Source organism: Sceloporus occidentalis, unplaced genomic scaffold (genome assembly GCF_023333645.1).
Source record: "Sceloporus occidentalis isolate IW3139 unplaced genomic scaffold, rSceOcc1.0.p SCAF_27, whole genome shotgun sequence".
NCBI lineage: Eukaryota > Metazoa > Chordata > Lepidosauria > Squamata > Phrynosomatidae > Sceloporus > Sceloporus occidentalis.
In genome coordinates, this window is record NW_028317007.1 from 8,512,446 (window position 1) to 8,535,561 (window position 23,116).

Below are 23,116 nucleotides of genomic sequence, written 5' to 3' on the forward strand. Positions count from 1 at the left end.
CACTGGCAGTGTGACTAGCCCTGCCCCTATGCTTGACAAACCATGCCCCTAATCACACCTCTGAGGAGCATCAGAAGGGGTTCACAGGTTTAATACTGCAGTCCATCATTACGTCATGGTATAAGAGCAAAGCATGAGTTTACCAGATTGAAAAAGTTCCTCTTAATTTGACGTATGACTCCAGGGAAAGAGGGCCTCAGTAGCTCCTGGACATTGGATGGCCATGTTGAATACATGTGATCTGTTTCAATGTCGTTCATCCACTGAAATTTAATTTCGAGAATATTGTTTAGTAAAAATAAAAAACAAAAAGCTTAAAGCATGAAGTGCAACATTTGGCATGAAAAAATAGGTGATTCAGGGATGGTTAAACAGGAGTTGCCAACTACAATTTTGCTGGGTTCAGTGAAAATGTAAGCAACAAGAGAGCTCACTCCAGTACAATCAGATCCTCTATTAAGAGAAGGTATAACATAAGACAATACATTCATTCATATACGTAAAAACGTTTTTTTTTTTTTGTTAGTACTTTTATCTAATAAAGTGAACAGATATAAAGGATAGACATCCTTGAAGAAGAAAAAAAAAAAGTTTCCAGAAGACATTGGTTTGCGGTTGTTGGATTTATTTAAATATGATAGATGCCCAGATAAAGGGAACTGGTTGAATGTCAAATAAAATGTATCTGGATGACAACCGGCTACTCTGCTGAAAATAAGAAACCATCCCATTTCTGGCAAGAATTTGATAGTGTTCATTGTTGGAGGTATAGAAAAAAAAAATTAATATAAATGAAGCAAATTAAACCTCTTTGCCAAGGATTTAAACATAAATTTAAAATGAGGTCCTTGTAAAAAGTTGTTCACTGACAAATTATGTTAAAATACATTTCATAAAAATCTATTTATGTTTGTGTAAAAATAGGAATATATCAATCTAAACATATTTCATTTGTGCAACACATGGTAATTTAACATTACTGACTTTCAATTTAGTTTTTCTTTTGTGTATTTCGCTTTAATTTGTTACTCCATTAAAACAGCATGTGTCATTTATCATTGTGGATCCCCAGTTAATTACTTTTCACTAAATCATGCAAAAAGATACTAAATTAAAAAAAAAAAAAAAAAAAAAAAAAAACCACAATATTATGCTTTTTCACACCAAGAATAATTACTGGCAAATGTTTGCCATCCAGAGGTTAAGCTCATGCTACTAATCTTTCATCAAATATGGCACGACAGATGATAAAATGCAAATTCTCATAGAAGACGCTATGCATGCATTCCAACACACCGGGTGCTTAATGTGATCGGAGATCCAAGCAGGGTCTCGACAGACCGTTCTAAGTCTCTACCTATTCCCTCTCCTTGATTTTTTTTTTACCACAGGATATAAAATGTATACATTTTGGGGTTTTTAAGATATAAATTGACAATTACTACGCACAAGAGTAACTTTTGTAATAAGACTTATGCAGCTTAAATATTTATATTGATATTTATTGATGCATTCCATTTTTTAAGCTGCTCGGTGTTGTATATTCTACTTAGGATAATGTATTGTTTATTACCAAGAAAGCATTTATTAGCTAAAGGTCCATCATCGGAGCAGACTGGACACTAGCCAATTCATTAATCATCTAAAGAATCACTGATATCCTATGTGTGATAGAATGGATACATGTACACCCCCTCTTTATATTAAAACTGTATTTAAATTGAGGGTTTGTGTGTGTTTTTTTTAATCAGGGAGAAGCCCTTTAGTCTAGAGAGACATTCGGAATATTTATATTGTTTGCTGTTTCACTGTTTGACCCTCATCCCTATTTTGGTTAATATTTTAGACATTATTTGAAAGTGTGTCTTACAAGTAGCTCATTTTAGGGAACTGGGATATTTATCAATTAATTCATGCTAATTACATGTAGAAGTCCCCAAAACAAAAATACTAAAAATTCCCTAAATTAGTTATAGTTTTAAAATGTATTTCCGTGCTGGCTTTCATCTTTAGTTTATGCAAGCATGCACCAAAATATTGACGTTAGACACACTGCTTGCCACTCAGCAAGAACACAGCCCACGGTGCTCCACCTAGCTACCCGCACTATTAAAAATGTTACCCGATTGGTGGTCAGTTTCAGGCCTTTATGACCCTTGACTTGGACATATAGAAGGTTAACCAATATCTAACTACAAATCTAGAAGGCAAAGGTCGATACATTACTAAAGATCAAAGAACACAACAAATGGCTTTTCTCTTGGGCACATATAGCTTTGGATCCCTCCTTGGCAGCCACCTGTTCTTCTTGTCCAACACTTGTTAACCATTTTCAATGAAATCTTCTATTCTCTGATGGCCCTACACTTATAATAAACTGTGTGTAGTAGGTTTCTCATCTGTTCACTTCCCAAAAGTCTCAAGTATTCTTGTTTGTTTATTATACATATCGTCATACTGCTGCACAACAACTTACTGACATTATTAGACCATGGAACGTTTTTTATAACAATTCAGAGGTTTGCGTGAGCTATATGCTGTTAAGCCCTAGTTCTTGCTGTTTAGTGATCGTTTTCAGTCATTCATACAGCAGGAATTGTTATTAATTTTTCACCAAGAAATCTAGATAAAATGCCCTCCATAGATCAAGCTCAGAATCAAGCCTCTGAGTGACTGCTGGTTATCATATTAAAGTGCTAAAAAAAAGCAGCTAATAGTATTTAAGTTACAAGCTGCTTTCTCAAAAATAGTAGGGTTTCCTTAAATATAACATTGGCTGCTTAAAAAAAAAAAAAGCATACTTAAAAAATAGAAATGCAATTTAAGTACAACCCTTCCAATATTTATATATACACACACACACACACGGCAATTATGGTCTTACTGCCTTATGTTGGAGGGGGGCATGATACTTTTAAATGAAAAATGTAAAGTATGAAAGGCTATGTTAGTTAGGTTGAGGGCAATAGAAGATAGGATTACATAAAGGGTTTCATAGAAAGATTTTTCAGGGAAAGGACGGGAACTGAGGGATTTAGTCTTAATACACTATTCAAAAAAGAAACCAAACAAATGAAATTAAAATGATCATTCCATTTGGCAAACATATGTAACGTATGGATACCTACAGTTATTGCAGAATGCCTGATATCCAAAGCATAGTTTTCTTCTCCAGGGAACACTTGCAATTTTAAATATTTACCAAGATCCTCGTTGTTTATTCCCAACTCAGAAAGTCCATAAAGAGCTTTGCCTTCCGTTTTAAGAGTTTCTAAAATGCTTTAATGGAAAACAAATAAGTGCAACGTCTATGACAACTTATACTTATAAACAGTAATTATAGAGAAACAACAAAAGCTTAAAAAACAATTAAAAAAGGGAGAGATTTACTATGGCAACAACTATTTTAAGACAGCGGACATTTCTATATGCGACTAAAAGTAGTTGCATGGTATATTGTAACTGGTAACGCTATTTTTTGTGTGTTCTAGCAGCTATATTTATAAGTAAATCTACTTTTCCTGTGGCACTTCACCTTAAAAAGAAACACAAATTCCAACACACACTCATCTCTTATGCGCAGAACAATACAGTATTTCCGATAAGGGCTAAACGTCTTAACTGCATTGTCTCTTGGGTGAGTAGCTTGATATCATGTATTTAACAAAGCCCTTGCTAATCAAGTAATTTAAACAGAAACCATCGTAAAACATGCAATACAAATCTTACCTAAATGAATTATGAACGTCTAGATCAATGTGGAGGCCATTGATATATAAAGCTGCATGTCCAGGTTGAATTCCAAATGACTCCGACAAGTGCTGTTAAACAGAAGAACATAAAATATATATAACAATAAATATAACAATTGCATATTTATATATACACATACATGGTATGTGCAAAACACAAAGTTCAGAATGTTATTTAATTTTAATGTTATATACGTCGATCCCAGGTCTGTCAATGTATAACATCTTTCGTATTTATGAACGCCCACATCACTTTAGTTATACAGTCCCTTTTTTGCTCTGTACTACACTGAATCCATGAAGTATTTCACACTGTAGTGTAGAAAATAAGAGCAGCACACATGGAGGTGCACACATCAAAAAAACAGAAACAAATCTCATATGCAATACAATCCCAGAAACAGACAGGACGCTATGATCATTTACCATAAGGTTTACATTAATAATCCACATAACAAAAAAAACCCAACAGGTCATTTTATTGAAATGTTTCTAAACCCACTTGACCTCAGCATAGTACAATTCACAAAATACACAGGGGACACTACAAGGACATTTTATTAAACAAACTATGTTTATGCTATGCCATGTCTCGACCCCATTTCCAAAAGCCAGAGTTAGACTCTACGCGCTAAAACTAATTGGTCATTTATCTGCAGACAGACAGACACTCAGTATATACATTTGTTGGGACTGTTGGCAAATAGTCCAAACATAGAGCAATGACTTCCTACACACGCTCTTTCACAATTGTGCAAATTGCTCTGCAAAACAAGCAATCTTTTTAAGAGCCTTCTAACACAATCCCCTGATTCCACAGTCATTCTAACAGCCCAAGAGTTTGACTGAGCCCAGTCATCACAATATTTGTGCTTTTAACACCTTTGCAGTTCTTCCATACACTTCATTTTCTATTCCACTTCCATTATCTTGGACGGCAGTGATTCGGTTATGCACAGCTGGAGCTTACAACCCCTGCTGCTAGATGAATGGACTATAGGCACTAGATCTCACATGCCAATTTATTGTCTGGCAATCCTGATGTTTAGAAAGTTTTAGTGCTATTCACTTGGGAAAGCCGAATATAAAAACAACAATAAAACTCATAAGCACTTCTGTCCAGCATGCATCCTTTTAATTATCTTGCCATTGCAGCTATTTACACATTTGAAGATTTCCAGCAAGCCAAATGCAAGGGATATTGCACCACTGTGCCATAGAGAAATGTAATGTATGCATAATGTCAAACAATCAGCTGGGGGTTTAAATATCACCATTATATTCAAATTACAGAGATTTCTCACACAAATCTAAAAGTCTGAAACGGATTTGCAAAACAATAATAATATACATCATAACATTTACATGGTGCTCCGACTCATTTACTGGAGTATGCCCACGATCCCTTAATAATCATTCTTGTAGAATAAAGGTGGTACTTGGGAAAAAAAAAATGTCTAAAGTAGTGAAAAAATGTATTATAATTACATGGCAATTATGTAGATACAAAATGAACTCAGCTACCTAAAATATCCATGAATAAGAACATAATGAAGTGTAGGTTAAATGATACAACTTCTTGAGTTGTGTTGTGTAGACTCCTGGTTCTCTTCCTAAGAATACGATGAAGAGTGCAAACCTGGACCCCTTGCTTATTGATCCTATACAGTATCAAAACATCAAAGCATGCAAGGAGGGGGGGGGTACATAGGTGTACACAAGGTTCTGTTATACAGATACATAGCAGATACATATAGCTGATCTAGTCTTCCTGATTTTCCTGATGTAAAGACTCAAACCTCCAGCAAGTTGTCTAAGATTCAGGAAAGCCATATTCCCATCTCATGTACGTGTCAATTCCCTCACTGTACTGTCCTCTACTACTTCTGCAGGGAGGCTGTTCCAATTCTTTACCACCCACTCAGAGGAGACTTGCCTCACGTTTTCAGTCTAAAACTATTATTTCAAGTGGAAACAGTTGGGTATGCCAGTGGATATTTTTCCCTCTGTAATGGCAGTTCGAGATACTTGAGAGGGCACTTCATGCTTGGCCATGGTCGAACTGGCCTCCACACGACTGCATTTGTTATGCCCACCACTGCCATTTTTCCTTTTACTTGGTTTTTTTGTCCAAAAGGTACCTTTGTTGGCATAGCCTAAGATTTGCAGTCGTGTACAGGTTAGGGAAACCTATGTCATCCATTTAAAGCTGAAAAGAGCTGGATTACCAGAGGAATTACATTCTGTTCTCTTTGAGATACTACAGTCTTCTTTAGACAAAATTTCTATCTGTTTCAAACACAAATGCTACTTATTTTCACGGCAGTTTTAAAATAATCAGAGAACTGCTAGAGGCTCTCAGTTTTCCTAAAGTGTCATAAATATCTATTACGTTTTTTGGAAAAAAGATCTCTTGCGCCTTCATCTTTTTATGTACATCGGCCCAATAAAAGACATCTGCTTCCACTAAAGACTATCTTTTTTGGATTAATATGGGTATGTGTCCTTAAGCAGTAAATATGCTGCTAGTCCCTCTACGTATATACAGACAGTAGGCAATTGCCCCATTTGCCACAATCTAATTTAACAAATCTTGTGTCAACGTGTACTTTGATTTAGGTAGGAATGATTCTTGTAGCATACAGTAAGCTTTAATATAAAGAACACCTACATATGGAGTAGAAATTAACCTGCGCAGCAATTTCACCCGTTCTGCACAAATCGATACATTTCTGCAAATTTAGTAGTGAAATCAATTTGGAAAGTTCCACAGCTGTAATTAAAGATTTGAGCACAAACCTTCTGGTTTTCTTCTATCTCTCTCCTCATTTCCTGATTTAATGCAATTCTGGTTAGTGATCTGTAAAATAAAGTGGAATTAGATGGCTGCTTGACATACACAGAACTCAAACCAGTTTTCCAGGAGCTCTTTGGTTGGGGCAGATATATTTTGATTGTACCATTTTTGTCAAGAGCAAGTATTGCCAGCAGTGGAAGGTTCCCTAACATTTAGAAAAGCAGCATCCCAAAGAACATGAGACTCGGTTCCCCGGCTTCACGGAGTAAGCGCTTTTATTCTCGAACCATTCTGCACAGTCTGTTAAACTTGAGTTCTAAAGCATTCTGTCCTGTCAGCTTCACAGTCTGTGCACAATGAAAACTCCTTCAAAAAGTAGCAGTTGCTAATGGTGGTGATGATACCTAAAGGTCCAGGAACACTGAGAAATTCTGTAGCAGGAGTGTTACTCAGGACTAGTCAATCAAGCCTCATACACACCCGAAATAATGAATCAATCAGATAACCCCTGGGTCACCACTGACAAAACCCCCACCACAAAGTAAACACAAGTAGGGTCTAATAATTTGTTATTGGGAGGGGGATTGGGGGTATTCCCCTAGGAGAGGATTTTGGAAATGCTTTTACTAATACATCATCACCCCTCATCCCCCTAGCTTCCTATTTCCATGTCTTCTCTTACCATGTTATTGAAACATCCCTAAATCAAGAAATCTAAACTTTTCTTCCCATCCAATTTCTCTTTCTAAAGGTAAAGAAATGAAGATCGACAGAATTTAGTGTTTTGGGATTAAAAGTAATAATATTCATTTGGAATATGCAGACTGATAGAATATATTTTGTTGTTCTATTTAGCAGTCTGCAAACACCTATACATGACATAGTCTGGAAACTTCCGCGTATTATACACCTGACATAAAGACAGCAGATTGAGAAATTCTCACAGCCACCGACTGTCCCCGTACTTCCTGTCGGAATCGATCATACGCTATGAGCGCTTAAGTGTAAAGGGATTGAGATACACAAAGGCTCTGGGGCACAGAAGCAGCTAAGTGCAAGTGGTCTCCAAACACATTTGTGTCATGGCCTCCAACTCCACTCTAGTGAAAGAAGCAGCTGGCCAAAAATCTCAAGAGGCAAATTGTGTTCTATAAAAGATTTGCAACTGTTTATTCTGTGTCAAATGTTCTTCCAAAAATATTAATGATAATAATCACATTCTTTCACACTTTAATGCAAAAAAATTATTATTCTTTTCTAGATTCACAAGCTCCCCTATTCTCCTAGTATACGTACAGGCGATATGCACCACAATTAGTACAACCAGGGCTAAATTGCCCAAAACAAAAGGAAACGGATTACCGGATGTTGGCCTTGTGTATATTTAATTTAATTCTATAAAAGGCAGAGAAGGAGAATATCTATGTGGATTGCAAGGAAGGACAATGGAGACTAAACGGTCACCTTTAAACTAATTGGATTGTCAGCCTTGTGTGACACTGCCGAGCCTAGTAGCCATAGTATGTCAAGGAGACCTTTAACTTGATATAAATGTCATGAGTATGGATTTTATAAGACACACCATAAAAAGGAAACACCTTAAGGCTTATGATAGCCAAGTGTCCCATTTGCCTGTGTCCTGGACACTAGAATATGTGTTTCCATGGACATATCTCCTGCTTGCCACTGCACATAGGTGGTATAGGGGCAAGAGTTCCAGGGGACCAAATGGCATTTCAATGGAAGTGCATTCCCACTATTGCTTGAAGCAGCCAAAGTGAACCAAAAAGTAGACTATGGTGGGGTCTGGGGTGCAACACTGTACCTTCTCCAAAAGGTAACCAACTTTTTTATACACATTAAAGAATACACACTAAATTTTGTTAGACGCAGATGCCTAACATTTACAAGAGGCTCTATCTGTGACAAGTGCTCAGCTTCACTAAAATATGCAGAATGGTCAGCCATACGCCTTTCTAAAACCCTATTCATCCCTAGTGAGTGCCTTTTGTTGCATTAAGCCAAAAACGTTTTTTGAAAGTCTCACTTTAGTACTAAACACACAGTTTTACCATGTAGCAGGCAATGCTTCTCATAAGCTGAGCAGACCAGAAAAGAAAGTCTTATATAGAATCCTCATAATACGGGTACTGTTTCTTCAGTAAGGCAGCGCATGTTTGTTGGAGATTCTTTATAGTGTCTATAAAATGACCTTGGCAATTCATTCCGTTGAATTGAGATTTTTATGACCTGTTTCTTTGCTGCTTTTGCAAACAACCGCTTGAGGTATAATCTATCTACGCCTTACTTTACTGCTCCATATAGCTCATGCTTAAACATTTTTGTAAGACAATAAATGCAAATGTGCTCTGTAAACCCACAGAGATGACGTTTGCCTTTTATCAATTTAGCGCATTTGGCTCCTAATTGTGCAATACAGATTTAAAAGAACGTGGTGTATTTTTCTTCTTTCTCCAAAATTACCATTCTTTAGCGTGAGTTATAAGTATGTATGCATCCCGACTGGGCCTGTCGGGGAACCTTGCTTTAAAAGATTCAGGGTTTTGTGGTCAGGCAGTCATGTCGTTACAAATCTACGATACAGTTAAATCTCCATTGTCTGAGCAACTGAAACAGATAAGCGGTATCGTTATTAGTAATAAACAGAAGGGCTAATGTGGGCACTGGAAGCAAACCAAAATATTTCATGTGCCAGAAAAGGATACAAAAATAATTTAGGTGGCGTTGTAAAGTGCCCAGCAGAATTGTATGTTTTTTTCCCTTGTATTGGTCTAAGCATTGTGTATTTCCATATGTTGTGAATGGGAGTTATGTATAAAATATGATTCTGGTGCAAAGGTTAAAAAGTGGTTTTATGACCATAGCAACTGAGGCAATGGCCCAATCAGCAGGACCATTCCATTGGTTGCTATTGTTCTAAGACCACTTTTCCACCCAAAGCATGTTTTATGTATAACTTATTATATGTTAAAAGTGTGCTTACTGCTGGTATGCATGTGATGGGCAAGCTTGGGCCTAAACCCATGACTCAGGCAGGCCTACCAAAAAGGGAGGAAAGTGAGCCAGCTAACACTCATCTGATACTCACGTATCTCGCAGGCAAGCATGCATAGTTGGAGTTGCACCACTGGCCCGATCCCCCACTGCTAGGGAGAAACTATAGGAGCTGGATTTCCAACTGCACATAAGACTTATGTAATATAGGAAAGTATTAGTTAACATCAGTGGCATATTCTAGCAGAAGCCTAGGACTGCAGGTTATTGAGCTCTCTAGATCACTATAGCTCTTAATGGGCTGGTTGGGAAGATCAATGATTTCCTTTGTAAGGAACCCGCCAAGGACAGCTTCCTGCTTAACTATATTAAGCACCAAGCTAGCTTCTCAACAGCCCTATGTTTTTGTGTACAGATGATTCTTTCTCTACTAAACATTGTTCTGCATTTGTCAAGCAGTTATTTTTTCCCCATTAGCTTACCTTGCCTTGATAGGAAAATTTTGGCAGATGTCACGCAAAATCTTTAACGCTTCATAGGAAGGCGTGGAGAGAATTTTAGAGGCAGCTTGGAAGCTCAGATCTAAAATAGAAATCCAAGAAACACATACAATTTGCACAGCTGATTAAACTAGTTGAACAATTTAACCACAATGTAGTGTTCTTTAACACCTATTAACAGACTGCTCATAGGAGCTACTTCAAAAACACATTTCACGAGACACGAGTGTTGAGCAGAAACATCCATCCAATTAGCAGGAGATAAAACGGAAAAGGATCCATACTTTAAACTAAAAACATAGTTCTCCTTCAAACTACACCATATTGTCCACAGCAGGAGGTTAGCCATCTTTTTCTATTCCTTTAGGCTTCAGATCCTGGTTTTTTGTTTTTTTTCACACAAACATGATTGAGTCACACACAGGTTTGATGACCTAGGATGGCACATTTAGTGTATTGCATATTTTAAAAATATATATATTTAAATAAATATCTAATAAGTTCTGTACCGACATTTTTTTTTATTAATATACAGGCTTACCACCTATCCTAAAGTAGAGCGTTCATAAGCTAAAATGGCGTACAACAAATATGCAATGAACTCTAATTCCACTTTTCTTAGTTTTCGTTAAAAAAAACAAAACCAAAAAAAGTCTTTTCTAAAAGCAAAGCGGCGTAAAGCAAACATTTGAAAAGCAGGAGATATCTGTATGTGAAATTCCAGGGGTAGATTTCATCAGGGTTTGAATGATATAACTGACCAAACTATGGCTTGGCTCTAAGTCTATTTTTCCTAAATTTCCTCCTAGTGCAAATGATAAATCGGTCTTCATACCCACAAGTTATTTTGCTTTTGAGAGCACAATGTCGGTTTGGTTTGAGGATCTCATATTCTCTACCAAGACGCTTGAAAGTAATTGCTTCTTTACGGTGCCATCTGTGTCTGTACTTTGGCTCACACAAATCAATATGGGACTTGCTATACATAACAAGGAGAGTTCCCATGCCAGGATTTACGGTGTATACTAAATGATTGCATTTTGTCTTGACACATCTGTCGTAAGATGGCATTTAATACAAAAATTGTAAATAATGCTCACTTCAGTAACTCTGCTTAAAAGAATGAGAGACTAGAGAGTTTATTGTGAGTTCAAGTTCCTCTAAATCTCTGGAAACAGGCTGCCTGCTGGATATCGGAATGTAAGATGCAAAGAATTCAAAATGGAATGATCTGAGTAAAACATTACTATTTTCTGGAAATGTGTACTTCCATCATTTATGGAACTGTCCTACATTATGGAGTCTATATTCTACATGCTAGGTATTAAATGTGGCCTTAAAACTTTCAGATACTCTTAGCTCAGTAAAACAAGTTTTACATTTTGACTTGAACATAAACTACCAGCGGAAGACTGGAATCATTTAGCCAAGTAAAAACATCCGGCTAAGATGCCTGAAGGTAAATCGGCCAAAAAAACAACCGCAGCCCACACACTACCCATTTGTTAAAATATCTTTACAGGCAGCTCATTAAAGAAGAAAAAAAAATCCAGTCGGTATAAGTGCTGCCTAAAAGCCCAAGGCTTCTGTAGACACCCTGCTGGATATATGTGGAACTGTAATTAAAATGTACAGAATTTTCAACCAGAGTTCTTAGAAGTCCTTTGCTCCTCTGTTACCCTTGTGAGGGCTTCTCTATGCACTACAAGGTTTCTTAAGCTAAACAAAAAATTAACAATCATTTTTAGCAGCATTGTTACATTAGAATTAGTTTGGATATTATGGGAGAAATAGTATAGAAATACAAACACTTTCTACATAATTTTAGTCTGCCATAAACTATTTAACGCAAGAGAATCAAGACTGGGAAATAACTAATGTACTGCTTATGTTGAACACCATCAAAAAAAAAAAAAAAAAGGCCGTTTTAGGATACGGGAAGTTACATTTTGTATGCCCTAAGAAAGCATTCGGTCAGTATTCTATATTGTTTATAGAGATTCAGAAGCCAACATAACAAGCCGCAGATACTACATTAGATTGACAGATGGCCTGCCCAACGACAAATATTAGAATAATTAATTCTGGAGGTTACAGCTGAATGAGAAGGCTCAGGCACTATATGTGTTCAAAGTGTTCTCTGGGTCTAGAGAGCTACAGAGACCACAATAAAAAAACGATGACACGATTGTGTTATGTGTCCATATAATTCTACCTCCATATTCTGTCATATCAAATTGGGAGAAAATGTTGACAGCTATGATGTCTATTTAGACCAGCATGCCACTATTCTTGCTAAGTTCACAAAAAAACATAATGGTTACTGCTGTAGAGAAATGACCTGTGAAGCCTATTATCCAGTAGAGAACTGCAAGTCATAGGCACTTTGAACACAATGTAATATACTAATTCAAAAAGAAGAACTGGTTGTAAGAAAGAAAAAAGAAGAAACACAATGATGGATGAAATCATTTTGATCATTCATACGAAGGTATGCTGAATATAAAAGACATTTGTCAGAGTCCTGGGATGGCTTTATCTTACTCTACATTTTGATGACTGCGCTGTACATCAGGATGCTACTGTGGTGACTTTGGAACATCAGGCAAGACACACAACAATATAGGTAAAAGCTGACAAGCTTCAGCATCCATCTACGGAAAACTATGTCTCTAAGGATAGAGAAATAAGTCAGATGAGGACAGTCACCCATATGAAGGAAACCCTGTGAATGTCGTTTTTGGCGATTTTGTTTTTACTTGTACGGAGAAGCACAATCACAGAGGTACAATGGTACTTTTTCACTTAGACAAAACACTAATTGTATTCTAGTAAGTTAAACAAATGAACGTTAACATATCTGTCATTGCATTATTTCCACCTTAAGGTCTCTACACAAAAAAACTTACTTAAAAGAACTATCCATATGAATGCTCCCTGCCATCAGTACATGAAGCTGAAGGAGAAGTTAAAGAAGTAATAAGTCATTTTCCAACACTAATAACTAAAGAATGCTTGCTCCAGTTTGCCATTGATGAAAATAAGGCTGGAGTGTGCCTGTGAACACATATCCTTTCTCAAAGGGGGCTGCTATTCAAAGGTAAAATGAAATTCAAAGTACCAAAAACTTGCAATGTTATGAAAGCTCTGTTTCAGATAAAACAGAAGACCTACAAACTCTGGTAACTAATAGTAACATATTTGCGTATTTTGGAAGAAATCTTAATTTGTGAGGCTGGGTTCTATCCGAATAAATAAATGATAGGTCTGGGAAACCTGACTGCAGAGCTCTATCGCTGGCTATAACACTTGTCTGTTAAGATATGAGAGGCAATGAACATTGATCACATGGATCCATCAGTGAACAAGGATGGCGTCAATTGTGAGGCTGCCCATTAGAATGGGACGCACAGAGAACAAGTACAAAGGACAAAGCATGTTTCACTTGGGACATTCCTCGTCAAAGCAATGGTTGCAATGGCGTGTTAAGAACCATTGATTATATATGATGGGAGATCCGTTGTCTCAAATAGAATGGCCGTACTCGAATACATACATGATCTCTCTTTAAGACATTTCCTTTATATATAAACTAAGGAGATGGTGATTATTCTTGGAAATACGACTATTACTTATATATATCCTCCAGTGTCCTTTGGACTTGTCACACATGTCCTAGAGGCCTCCTGACTTTCACATTTCTTGCTTAACATCTCAAAAAGAAAGACCTTTATGAATGATTTATCAGATGGCCTATTGTGTGTTATAGAATTCTTGCAAAACAATAGCAGGAAATGTGGGCTTTGTAGGAGGAAATAATAATGTGGGGTATGACAGGCCATCATATACACTGTATTCACATGGACAGTCTGTGAAGGACTAACCTGTGAGACATCAACATAAATACAAATTAGAAACAGAAATCCTTTAATAGAGTATGTGGGTTTCAAATAATAAAGCAACATTCCCTCCCTCCATTTTTCTTTAACAGAGAAAAATGTTAGTTTCCCTACTATTAAAAATGCATTGTTCTGTAATTGTGTGATTGCCATGGTAACTGTGGGCTGCAATGTGCTTTGGGGAGACATACATTTTAACTTATTTGACATTTAACGGGGTTATTGTATACAGACTAAAGTGGCAGTTGTGCTATTAAACTGACGTTAAGGTCAGTGGGGATTGTCAAACACTGCCAGAGCAGTATAATAAAGAAATATTCCTGTAACATGCCCACAACATATCCCGAGAACAACAGAGAGTTACATGAGAATTTAGAACACTAAATATGGACTAATCAATATATATTATTTTTTGGTGTCTACTCCCAATGTTGCCAATGGAACAATATTTCTAATGCCGTTTTAAATTTAGTGGTATCAAGTAAGTGACACCCTTTTTTACACCAACTCAATGTAGAAAGGCAGGATGGAATTGTATGAACTTTTTTCCAATTTCCAGAGATTTTTATTAAAAAAAAAAGAATAATAATAATAATAATCTTACCTTGCAGCTCCCAGACTTTCAGGGGTAGCATTTCATTGGTGCTTTCAATAAGATGCTTCCGAAACTCCACCAAATTCTCCTTTAGATCAGGATACATTTGTCTAGAAGGAACATGTGTTTTATGGGACAAGCATATTTACAATCCAAGGCTCTCCTCTGATTCTTTAACACACATAGTATATTACAAAGCTTTGTTGTAGGCAAAAAGGAAAGTAAAAAAAACTGAGGAAAGGAGAAAAACAAAGTAATGCTATTGCACTGATGCACAAAGCAAAATAGAAGAAAAAACTAAACAAAAAAAACCCAAAAAACACAGTTTGAATACTTATCACAACCTTACATCAATTTGTCAAAGTAAAATCCTTGTACATCTTCAGATATTCCATCCTCACTTTTTACCGTAGCATTGTTGGCTAAGAATGAAATAAAAATAAATTAAAATGGTAAATTTACCATTAAACAGATAATAAATAAAAACTCTAATGAGAACTTAATTGCTGTAAACAATAATTAAAAACTGTAGTGGTGTAGAGGTACAGGGAATAAATGCCATTTGCAGTTAAAATCAAATTAAAATGCTAGTGTGTGCACAATTTTCTAATAAACTTCAGCTAAGGTAAGCTTGTTAAAAGGCACATTCCTGCCATCGTAGGCACTTTAATACATATGATAGCTGCATGGCTTTAAATGTTAATGTTTTGCAAATGCATGGGGGGGATTTCTCCTTTTCGCACCCCTAGCTAAAAGAAGTGTAGATGATGTGTCCAACCACAGTCAGTTCTGGTGCTGGCTCAGGAAACACAGTGGGCCGTGGGTAGTTCATAGCCATGTGCGCATGTTTAGAAAGCACTCCACCACCATTTACTTCAATAGAGGCACTTCTGGCTGCTCCACTCAGTGGCTAGAAATGTCAGACAGGAGGAGGGGGGGTGGGCAGCTGCTGCTGCAGGACTGCAGCTTCTGTGTCTGGTAAGAGCTTCATATTTTTTGGAAGAATGTATATTAAAGTAACCATTTTAATCGCTGGTGTTAATTATGAAATTGTTGTTTCATTTAATTTAACTCCCTGTGTATACAATATCTATGATTGCCCATATAAAAAAAATTACTGGACAATACATATAAAATCTGCCCCATAATCCTCTGCCTCTTGTAGCTGTATTCTGGCACATTTACAGTATGTGTCGATAGCTTTTTCTACATATTTAACTATACAACTAAATTTACGATGTCACACATTCTGAAAGAGTCGGCATTCAAGAGCGGGAGCTCCGCTGGCTTACTCAGGCTCCCTACAATTAAGTGTGATGCACGTCCTGAATAAAAGGATAAATAAAATGTAGACACTAATTATTCTTTAAAACAACCTAGAACGATAGCATACTCCACGTTAGCTACATGTTTACATAAATGTATGCGGGCAGCTGTAGAACACACAAGCTTCTAAACATGATTTTTTATCCCTGACAGCTACCTGTCCAATTGCATTTAGCTTGACAATACCTTCGACTTGCGTGTCATCCATTGCTTTGTACTCCGTGCTTTTAATAGCCAGCTCCACCCCGTATCCAGATAACTGCATTCTCCGTGTGCTGGGATGCTGATTACATGTAAAACGCATAATAGAAAATGTATATAGACGTAATATATTTATTTCCATATAAAATCAACAAGAAAAATGCAAATAAGCATTTGATCTATAGTGTCAACTAGAATGAAAGTCAACATTTTGATGCTGCTTTTAAAAACAGCACACAGCAAATTATTCCAAACATTGCCTTCTATGCCCCTGTATAAAGCAGCCCCGACTAGTAAGCCACATGCGCTATAATTTGCTGCAAGACATGCTAATAGTTGCACGCACACACACATACACATAACTACTAGTATAAGATTAAAAGGCATTGTGCCATTTTCTTAAAGCAACTCAAGTTCTGCATACCATTTATTTCTTTTCTAAAAGGAAATTTGGGGTTTTTAATGCCCTTATTGAACCATTCATTGTGAGGGGCCAACGTATGTTTCCCCAGGGAGAATGGCCGTGCTGGCCCATTATAGCATATAATTCAATGTATAAAAAGACTTTAAAGAAAGCTGGCTGATTTAATGAGACAATATACAGGGCCTGACAAACTCTTCCTGCAGCAGAAGCTCACAGGGTTTGGACCTTCATAATGTATAGTGAAGTCAGAGAGCTGAAACACAACTCACCTGCAAACGCTCTCTTTAGTGAATAAGCCTAAATGTTTTCTCTATGTCTATGTATTCACGTTCTGTGATTTTTGTCCTAGGCAAGAACACCCTGAATACTTATCCTACTACCTTGTGGTAAACAGACTGGATTATTGTTAATCAACCAGCCAGATATCCTCACTAACAATAGTGTGTCATGGAACAGACTACATTAGCACTGTCCAAAGAAGAAGCTCAGTTTAAGTGGTATCAGGAAAGCCGTCCAAAATATCACTATATTTCATGCTCAGGGGGGGGGGGGGGCATCGTTTAATGTGCATATCATAGTTATGCATTTATCGATGTTTATTTTACACTTCTAAATCATAATATTAAAGCATGTCCGCCATTTCTTTGAACATTTTCTTTGTGGGATCTTTAGAATTTAGAAAATTTCAAGGTGACAATTTCTAAAACATGCAATACATTATAGAAGGAAAAAAATTCTTCTTAAAACAGAATACCCAGCAAAGAATGGCATACAATTAGTTTCCTGAAGACTCTTTTAGACATTCAAGTGGATACATTGTAACGGTGTGGCCTACATGACCTAACGTTCAAAGCAATGGGCCCAAAGACCTTAACGGGAACAAAGAACAGCATCTGAAAAGAAGGAACATTTGCACAGCATGTATACAATGAGCTCACAGCGAAATTATCTAGATTCTTGCGTCTCAATTCAAGCAAACTGTAACGGACCATCATTTATGGTGCTTTTATCTTATGTCGGTTACAGTTGGATGGCCGCAGCTCATGCCAGGTCTATCCGATTACACTTATGTCCACCAAGCATGGACAATGTTTGGATCTGACTACACAACACTGCCACAGGGGCACCTGTGTATGCAGGAGATACCAATAAAATCTCATAAGATTTGTTAATACATGTCCTTTCAAAGTAATCGTTGCTAGAGAAGCATAGCATGCTAGTTGCTAGAACTTCCCTGTCACTGATACAAGGACCACTCTACCTCTCACCCTTTCTCTGTGCCTTATGTTTGTCACCCCATTCCGTCGAGATCATAAGCTTGCGAGCAGGGCTCTCTCCACCTAATGTATCGGTTTGTCTCAGTCTGTCAATTCTTGTCTTGTCAGACCCCTTGAATATATGTATTGTAAGAAGGGCTGTGTAAATTGCTGGCGCCATATAAATAAAATATAATAATAATTCTGTCAAAGATATTTGGTATCTTTCTTGTCTATTGATATATATATCGTATGTTAATCATGGTCAAATTGAATGGCTTTTTGGAGTCGTATTAAGGAGAACAGATTTTAAATTGATGTTTTATGCCTTTGAAGACATTTTGAACAACATTTTTTTTTTTTTTTTTTTAAAGCTGATTCTACACCACAAAGATGAACCAACATCACACCGAGACTGTCAATTTAAAACAAAAATGCAAATTGAAAGAGGTTACAATTTGAACAATGCAGCAACACGTACCTGAACGTAGTGCCTTAGTACATAAATGATTTCTTTTTTTTCTGCTTTTTCTGCCAGTATTTTATGAAAAGATGCAAAGTCCTTTGTACCCACTTCTGCATACAGAATAACCACAGGGACATTCTTGGCAAGGGTTGGAAATGTATGATCCACTTTATACAAGTAAGGTCTTGGTCTTGAGAAAGAAAACAGAAAATTTCCTTCAGGACATCATACAGCTATGTGATATAAACAGACTAAATACACACAAAATCTGGGTGGCACTATACTTGATTACTAAATAAATGTTAGAAGATAACTGCCTACAAGACGATCAACATAATGCCTATGGTTGCCATACAAGCTAAAAACAAATATACAGTGCAAAGCTTTATAAGCAGTTATTAGCTGTCAGCGTACATACATGGAGTCTTATTTCCACTGCAATTAAAGAGAACAGACTCAAAAAACCACTACAACGTCTGTCGAAAGTATGTTTCACAACTAGTTTTCAACAATATACAAACAGCACTGTGAGATTTACGGCAGTTCAGTTCCCCCTCTGGTTCAGGTAGTCCCGCTGTGCCATTTTACAATAAACCACAGTCAACACTTGTAGCGCAATAGTCGGGTGCCCAGGGCCATCAGTGGTCGGTCCCTTGTGTTTAATGGTGGTAGGGGGAGGAGAAGTAATTGTATTGAAAGAAACACGATTTCTTTTATTATAGGATTGAAGAGAAGTGTGTCTTAAGGGGGTTCACAATGTATGGTTCAGGGGTCCATTTACATTGCATAAAGTGGAAGGCGTAACTGGGAACTTTGTACATGAGCTGAACCTTAGACTATTGAAATATTAACCCTTTAACAGCCCATCATGAAGATTCTATTTAGTGACAAATGTGTTAACCAAATGGCTCTTTTAGCAGTCCTCATCGAAACCTTTACTTGTGATTATTTTAAAAAAATGCGTAATTGAGTCACCTGTATTCAGGCAGGGATATCACCTATGATATGCTGGCAGCAAAAGCACCAGTTAGTAGTCTTACACGTTATCACAGCAGTGTAGCTTAGGAAGGGGTCAGTACCAGACTGTGTGAACCTGAGAATATGCCCCTTTACCCTAAGATTAGGGAAAACCCCCCAAGACTCAGAACCCAGTGTAAGGACACGCATATGGTCAGCATATGAGGGATTATACCTGTGAGCAAACACAGTTGAGAAGCGATTTGAGTATCATTTTAGACGTTACTAACAATCTGGCTGGCAGAGTGTGTGTGTGTGTGTGTGTGTGTGTGTGTGTGTGTGTGTATTTCATAATTTCAAGAGTAATTATGTCAAAATGGCACAGTTAACTCACTTTTTTTAAATCTGTGACTCTGTATTATTGTTAAAAGTATAATCATTGTTTTTAAAGATACGTTTTGAGTACCTTTTCATCATGAGGCAAGCCAACACTAAAGTTCAATAGGTCTTGTAATATTTTACCTTTCAGATGCTTCTTTCAGCAGTTTTTTTATCTGACTTGTTTTGCATGTGTGCTTCCCATGGATCGCGACAAATGCGCCACAGTCTTCTGGAGGGGGTTCATCAGCTGCAATCTAAAATGTAAGTTATTAGCCTCAAATAATTTACTTTAATTACACTCAAACATCAAACTACTACAAAAAGCTTTTGAGCTTTTTGATCTTATAATGTTGAGATGAAAGAAGAGCAAACGAAAGGACCCTTGCCTTTCCCTTAAAAATGTAAGAAATTTGGAAACGAAAAAGACATTTGAAATATAAATATATACAGCGTAACACTCGATAATATATCGTCTACTGGCAAAACACAAAAAACGAGGTAAACATTAACATCTAAGCAATGTTTAGCTGCGCTCATGCTGAATACTTCTGACTAGTTAGTGTTCCCATTCAGGAGCCATCACAGATGAGCATTGATTATAGGAGGTATAGTGTGGCATGAAGAAGAGGTAGCCACCCACGGTACCGCATCCCCTAACAAATGTAACACGATGGGTCAATGGCAACCTACAACAGGACCAGAATCCCCATAATATAGACAAGGCACACATATAGCAGAACATTTTTTGGAGCACTGCAAGTAGCAAAAGGCAGAGATTGCGCCAATCAATGTTTTGCTAATTTCTAGCATTCCCTCCCATAAAACACCATTAACTTAACTTTAATTCACTTTTGTCTTTTATGTTTAGGGGTTAGAGCACCAGTGCTTTCTACAGTTAAGGGTAATGTGGTATATAGATCTGGCCCACAGTACAATAAGGCATGACATATACTCAAAACAAGAAGTCAGTAGTTGATAACTCAAGGCAGGCAGCATTTTAAAGATATCTAGAAAAGTCAAGACCATGGAATAGGTCCATTTTTTTGTGGTATTAGGGGCTGCTGTTCTTGGTGAAACTAATCCTGTTGGACATAGCATCACAAGATTTAATCTCCTCCGTATTTCCTCCTACTCAATTGCCCACAACTTCAATAAGTTATATTGGGTTATTGTAGCTATGGTAAATGTCCTAAGGGGGAGATAAGCCACGTGGAAGTGTTTCCCTTCCTTGTTTCTACATGCCTGCACCTACTTATTACCATAGCATACAACAATGTAATTTCTAATTCAATCATTAATTTAGTTGGTGATAAAGCCACTTTCATAACTTTGCATTTTACATAGGGAAACCTCATTGCCCCTAAATAACCGTGAAACCTTCATGGATCGGATGCTGGGTACCATTTGTTCTTCTTCTACTGGCTTACTATAAAATAAAAAGCTTAGTGCTACTGGGAACACTGACTAATTGCAAACATGGATATACTTTATACAAATCCAAAACACAAAAGGGTATCTCAGGTAAATGTAGCCGTATCCCAACTTAAAATTTGGTCTCTATTTTCTCTAAGCCCAAATTTACAAAAAAAGCTGAACAGATTTACAAATAGAATGAATTTAAATAAATATCAACACCTCCCACTCAGCATTTCCATTAGTATAAAGAACACATGGGAGTTCCGAGAGGAAGAATAAAGAAGAACACAGATTTAAGGAGCGATGAACTAAAGGGAAGCGAGCAGATATATCTAGGAAAGGGAAAGGATGCATTAATGGCAAAATATAATGGAATAGAATATCTGAAAGTAGGCAACTTTCATAAGCAGGGAGAACACCACAATTTTTCAATAGATATTATTATTATTATCCTTTATTTATATAGCGCCAACAGTTTACGCAGCGCTTAATACAATACATAAATTCAAGGGATATGACAAGACAAGAATTGACAGACTAAGACAAACCGATACATTTGGTGGAGAGAGCAATGCTCGCAAGCTTACAATCTAGAGGGAAATGGGGTGACAAACATAAGGCATAGAGAAAAGGTGAGAGGTATTGTGGGGGTTGTATCGATGACAAGGAAGTTCTAGCAGCTAAGATGGTATGCTTCTCTGAAGAAGTGGGTTTTTAGATGTTTCTTGAAAGTTGGGAGGGAGGGACAATGCTGAAGGTTCCTTGGGAGTAGATTCCAGAGATATGGGGCAGCTCGAGTTATTCATACAATGAATGAAAATAACCTGCAGCTATATTATTAACAATAGATAATTTGTTAGCCCAAGGACAGCTTCCGAGTGAACGCAACAGGTTTTGTATAGAGTTAATTATAACCGTCTATTCCATGGTGCATTTACTTGGGAATCGATCATAACGCAGGCCAATAAAAGTTTACGTTTCATAACTGATTAATATTTTCTGCTGGAGTATGTGGTGCATTCAAAACTTTAATAAATAAGCTAAAATGTGTAATCACAAAAGCACAGAGATAAAAAAGAAATAAATGTAGCGTGGTTCTAATTTTTAAAAGGTTTGCCGTCATGCGAAGTTTATAATTTAAAATATACAAATCATGCAATACGACTCAGCTGTAACAAACTTGGAATTTGGTGACGTGCAAACATTTTGGCCATCTAAATGTGAGTAAAAGTCAGTGAGAGTAAAAGTGGATTTGTACATGCAGCCCAAAGTGCATGTAAAGGAGGTGTCTCAATTTAACATGGATTTTAACTTGATGAAGGCTGACTTCCAGGAACATGCAAAGAATAATCTCACAGAACCCCCATTAAGGACCAACTTAGTTCTGGTCGAAAGAGAAACTACCAACACTTCTATGAGTTGCTGAACTCATTTGTAGAGATTTTGCTGGGATTCGACCCTAGAAAGGTTTTCTTCAGAAAACACTGTATATTGGTTTAGTTAGTAATTCGGATTTCTGTTTAGAAGCTACTCCCTACTTTGCAAACCTAAGCTTTCCATCCCACTGTGGGCAAGGTATGGTTTCATCCAGTGGTGAGGGTTGTGCACAAGTGAATAACAAAGATTTCTACATATGCAATATCGCCATCCTTGACTAACAATGTCTATACACTGACTGTGTAGCAGATGAAAAGGGGCGCTACAACGGATGTAACGTGATCAGGCCGCCAGTCAAAATGACAAAATTATAACAAAAAAAATAAAAATAAAAACAATAATTAAAGTGGATGCTTAGAAATTGATCAGGTAACATTTTTCTCCTTTATGTCTATATAACATGGCTCTACCAGTCCTCACAAAACAATAAGAGATTTTAAAGTGTGTGAAACCTACATCAATGTTTTCATTCACCAACATTATCTGTAACATTTGCAATATTTGCCATCAACAATGTTAAAGAGGCAACTACCGTATTTGCTCCATTATAAGACGACCCTGATTATAAGACGACCCCCCAAAATCTGAATATTAATTTATGAAAAAAAGAAAAAGCCTGAATATAAGACGACCCTATAGGAAAAGTTTTACCAGTAAATGTTATTTCATGTAAACTTTGTGAACAATTTTTTTT

The 23,116-nt window shown here is 36.9% G+C and overlaps 1 protein-coding gene across 1 annotated transcript in view; it reads right to left on the reverse strand.

Annotated features, from left to right (window-relative positions):
- The window catches only part of LOC149299902 (UDP-glucose:glycoprotein glucosyltransferase 2-like), an 85,724-nt gene that overhangs the window by 58,813 nt on the left and 3,795 nt on the right, over positions 1–23,116 (reverse strand). Inside the window, exons 4-13 of the mRNA XM_089485857.1 lie at positions 19,711–19,823; positions 18,247–18,421; positions 16,071–16,167; positions 14,908–14,980; positions 14,568–14,668; positions 10,047–10,146; positions 6,552–6,612; positions 3,730–3,821; positions 3,129–3,279; positions 144–263 (exon numbers count right to left, since the gene is read on the reverse strand). Coding sequence (XP_089341983.1) covers positions 144–263; positions 3,129–3,279; positions 3,730–3,821; positions 6,552–6,612; positions 10,047–10,146; positions 14,568–14,668; positions 14,908–14,980; positions 16,071–16,167; positions 18,247–18,421; positions 19,711–19,823 — 1,083 coding nt within the window. The remainder of the gene's footprint in view (positions 1–143; positions 264–3,128; positions 3,280–3,729; positions 3,822–6,551; positions 6,613–10,046; positions 10,147–14,567; positions 14,669–14,907; positions 14,981–16,070; positions 16,168–18,246; positions 18,422–19,710; positions 19,824–23,116) is intronic.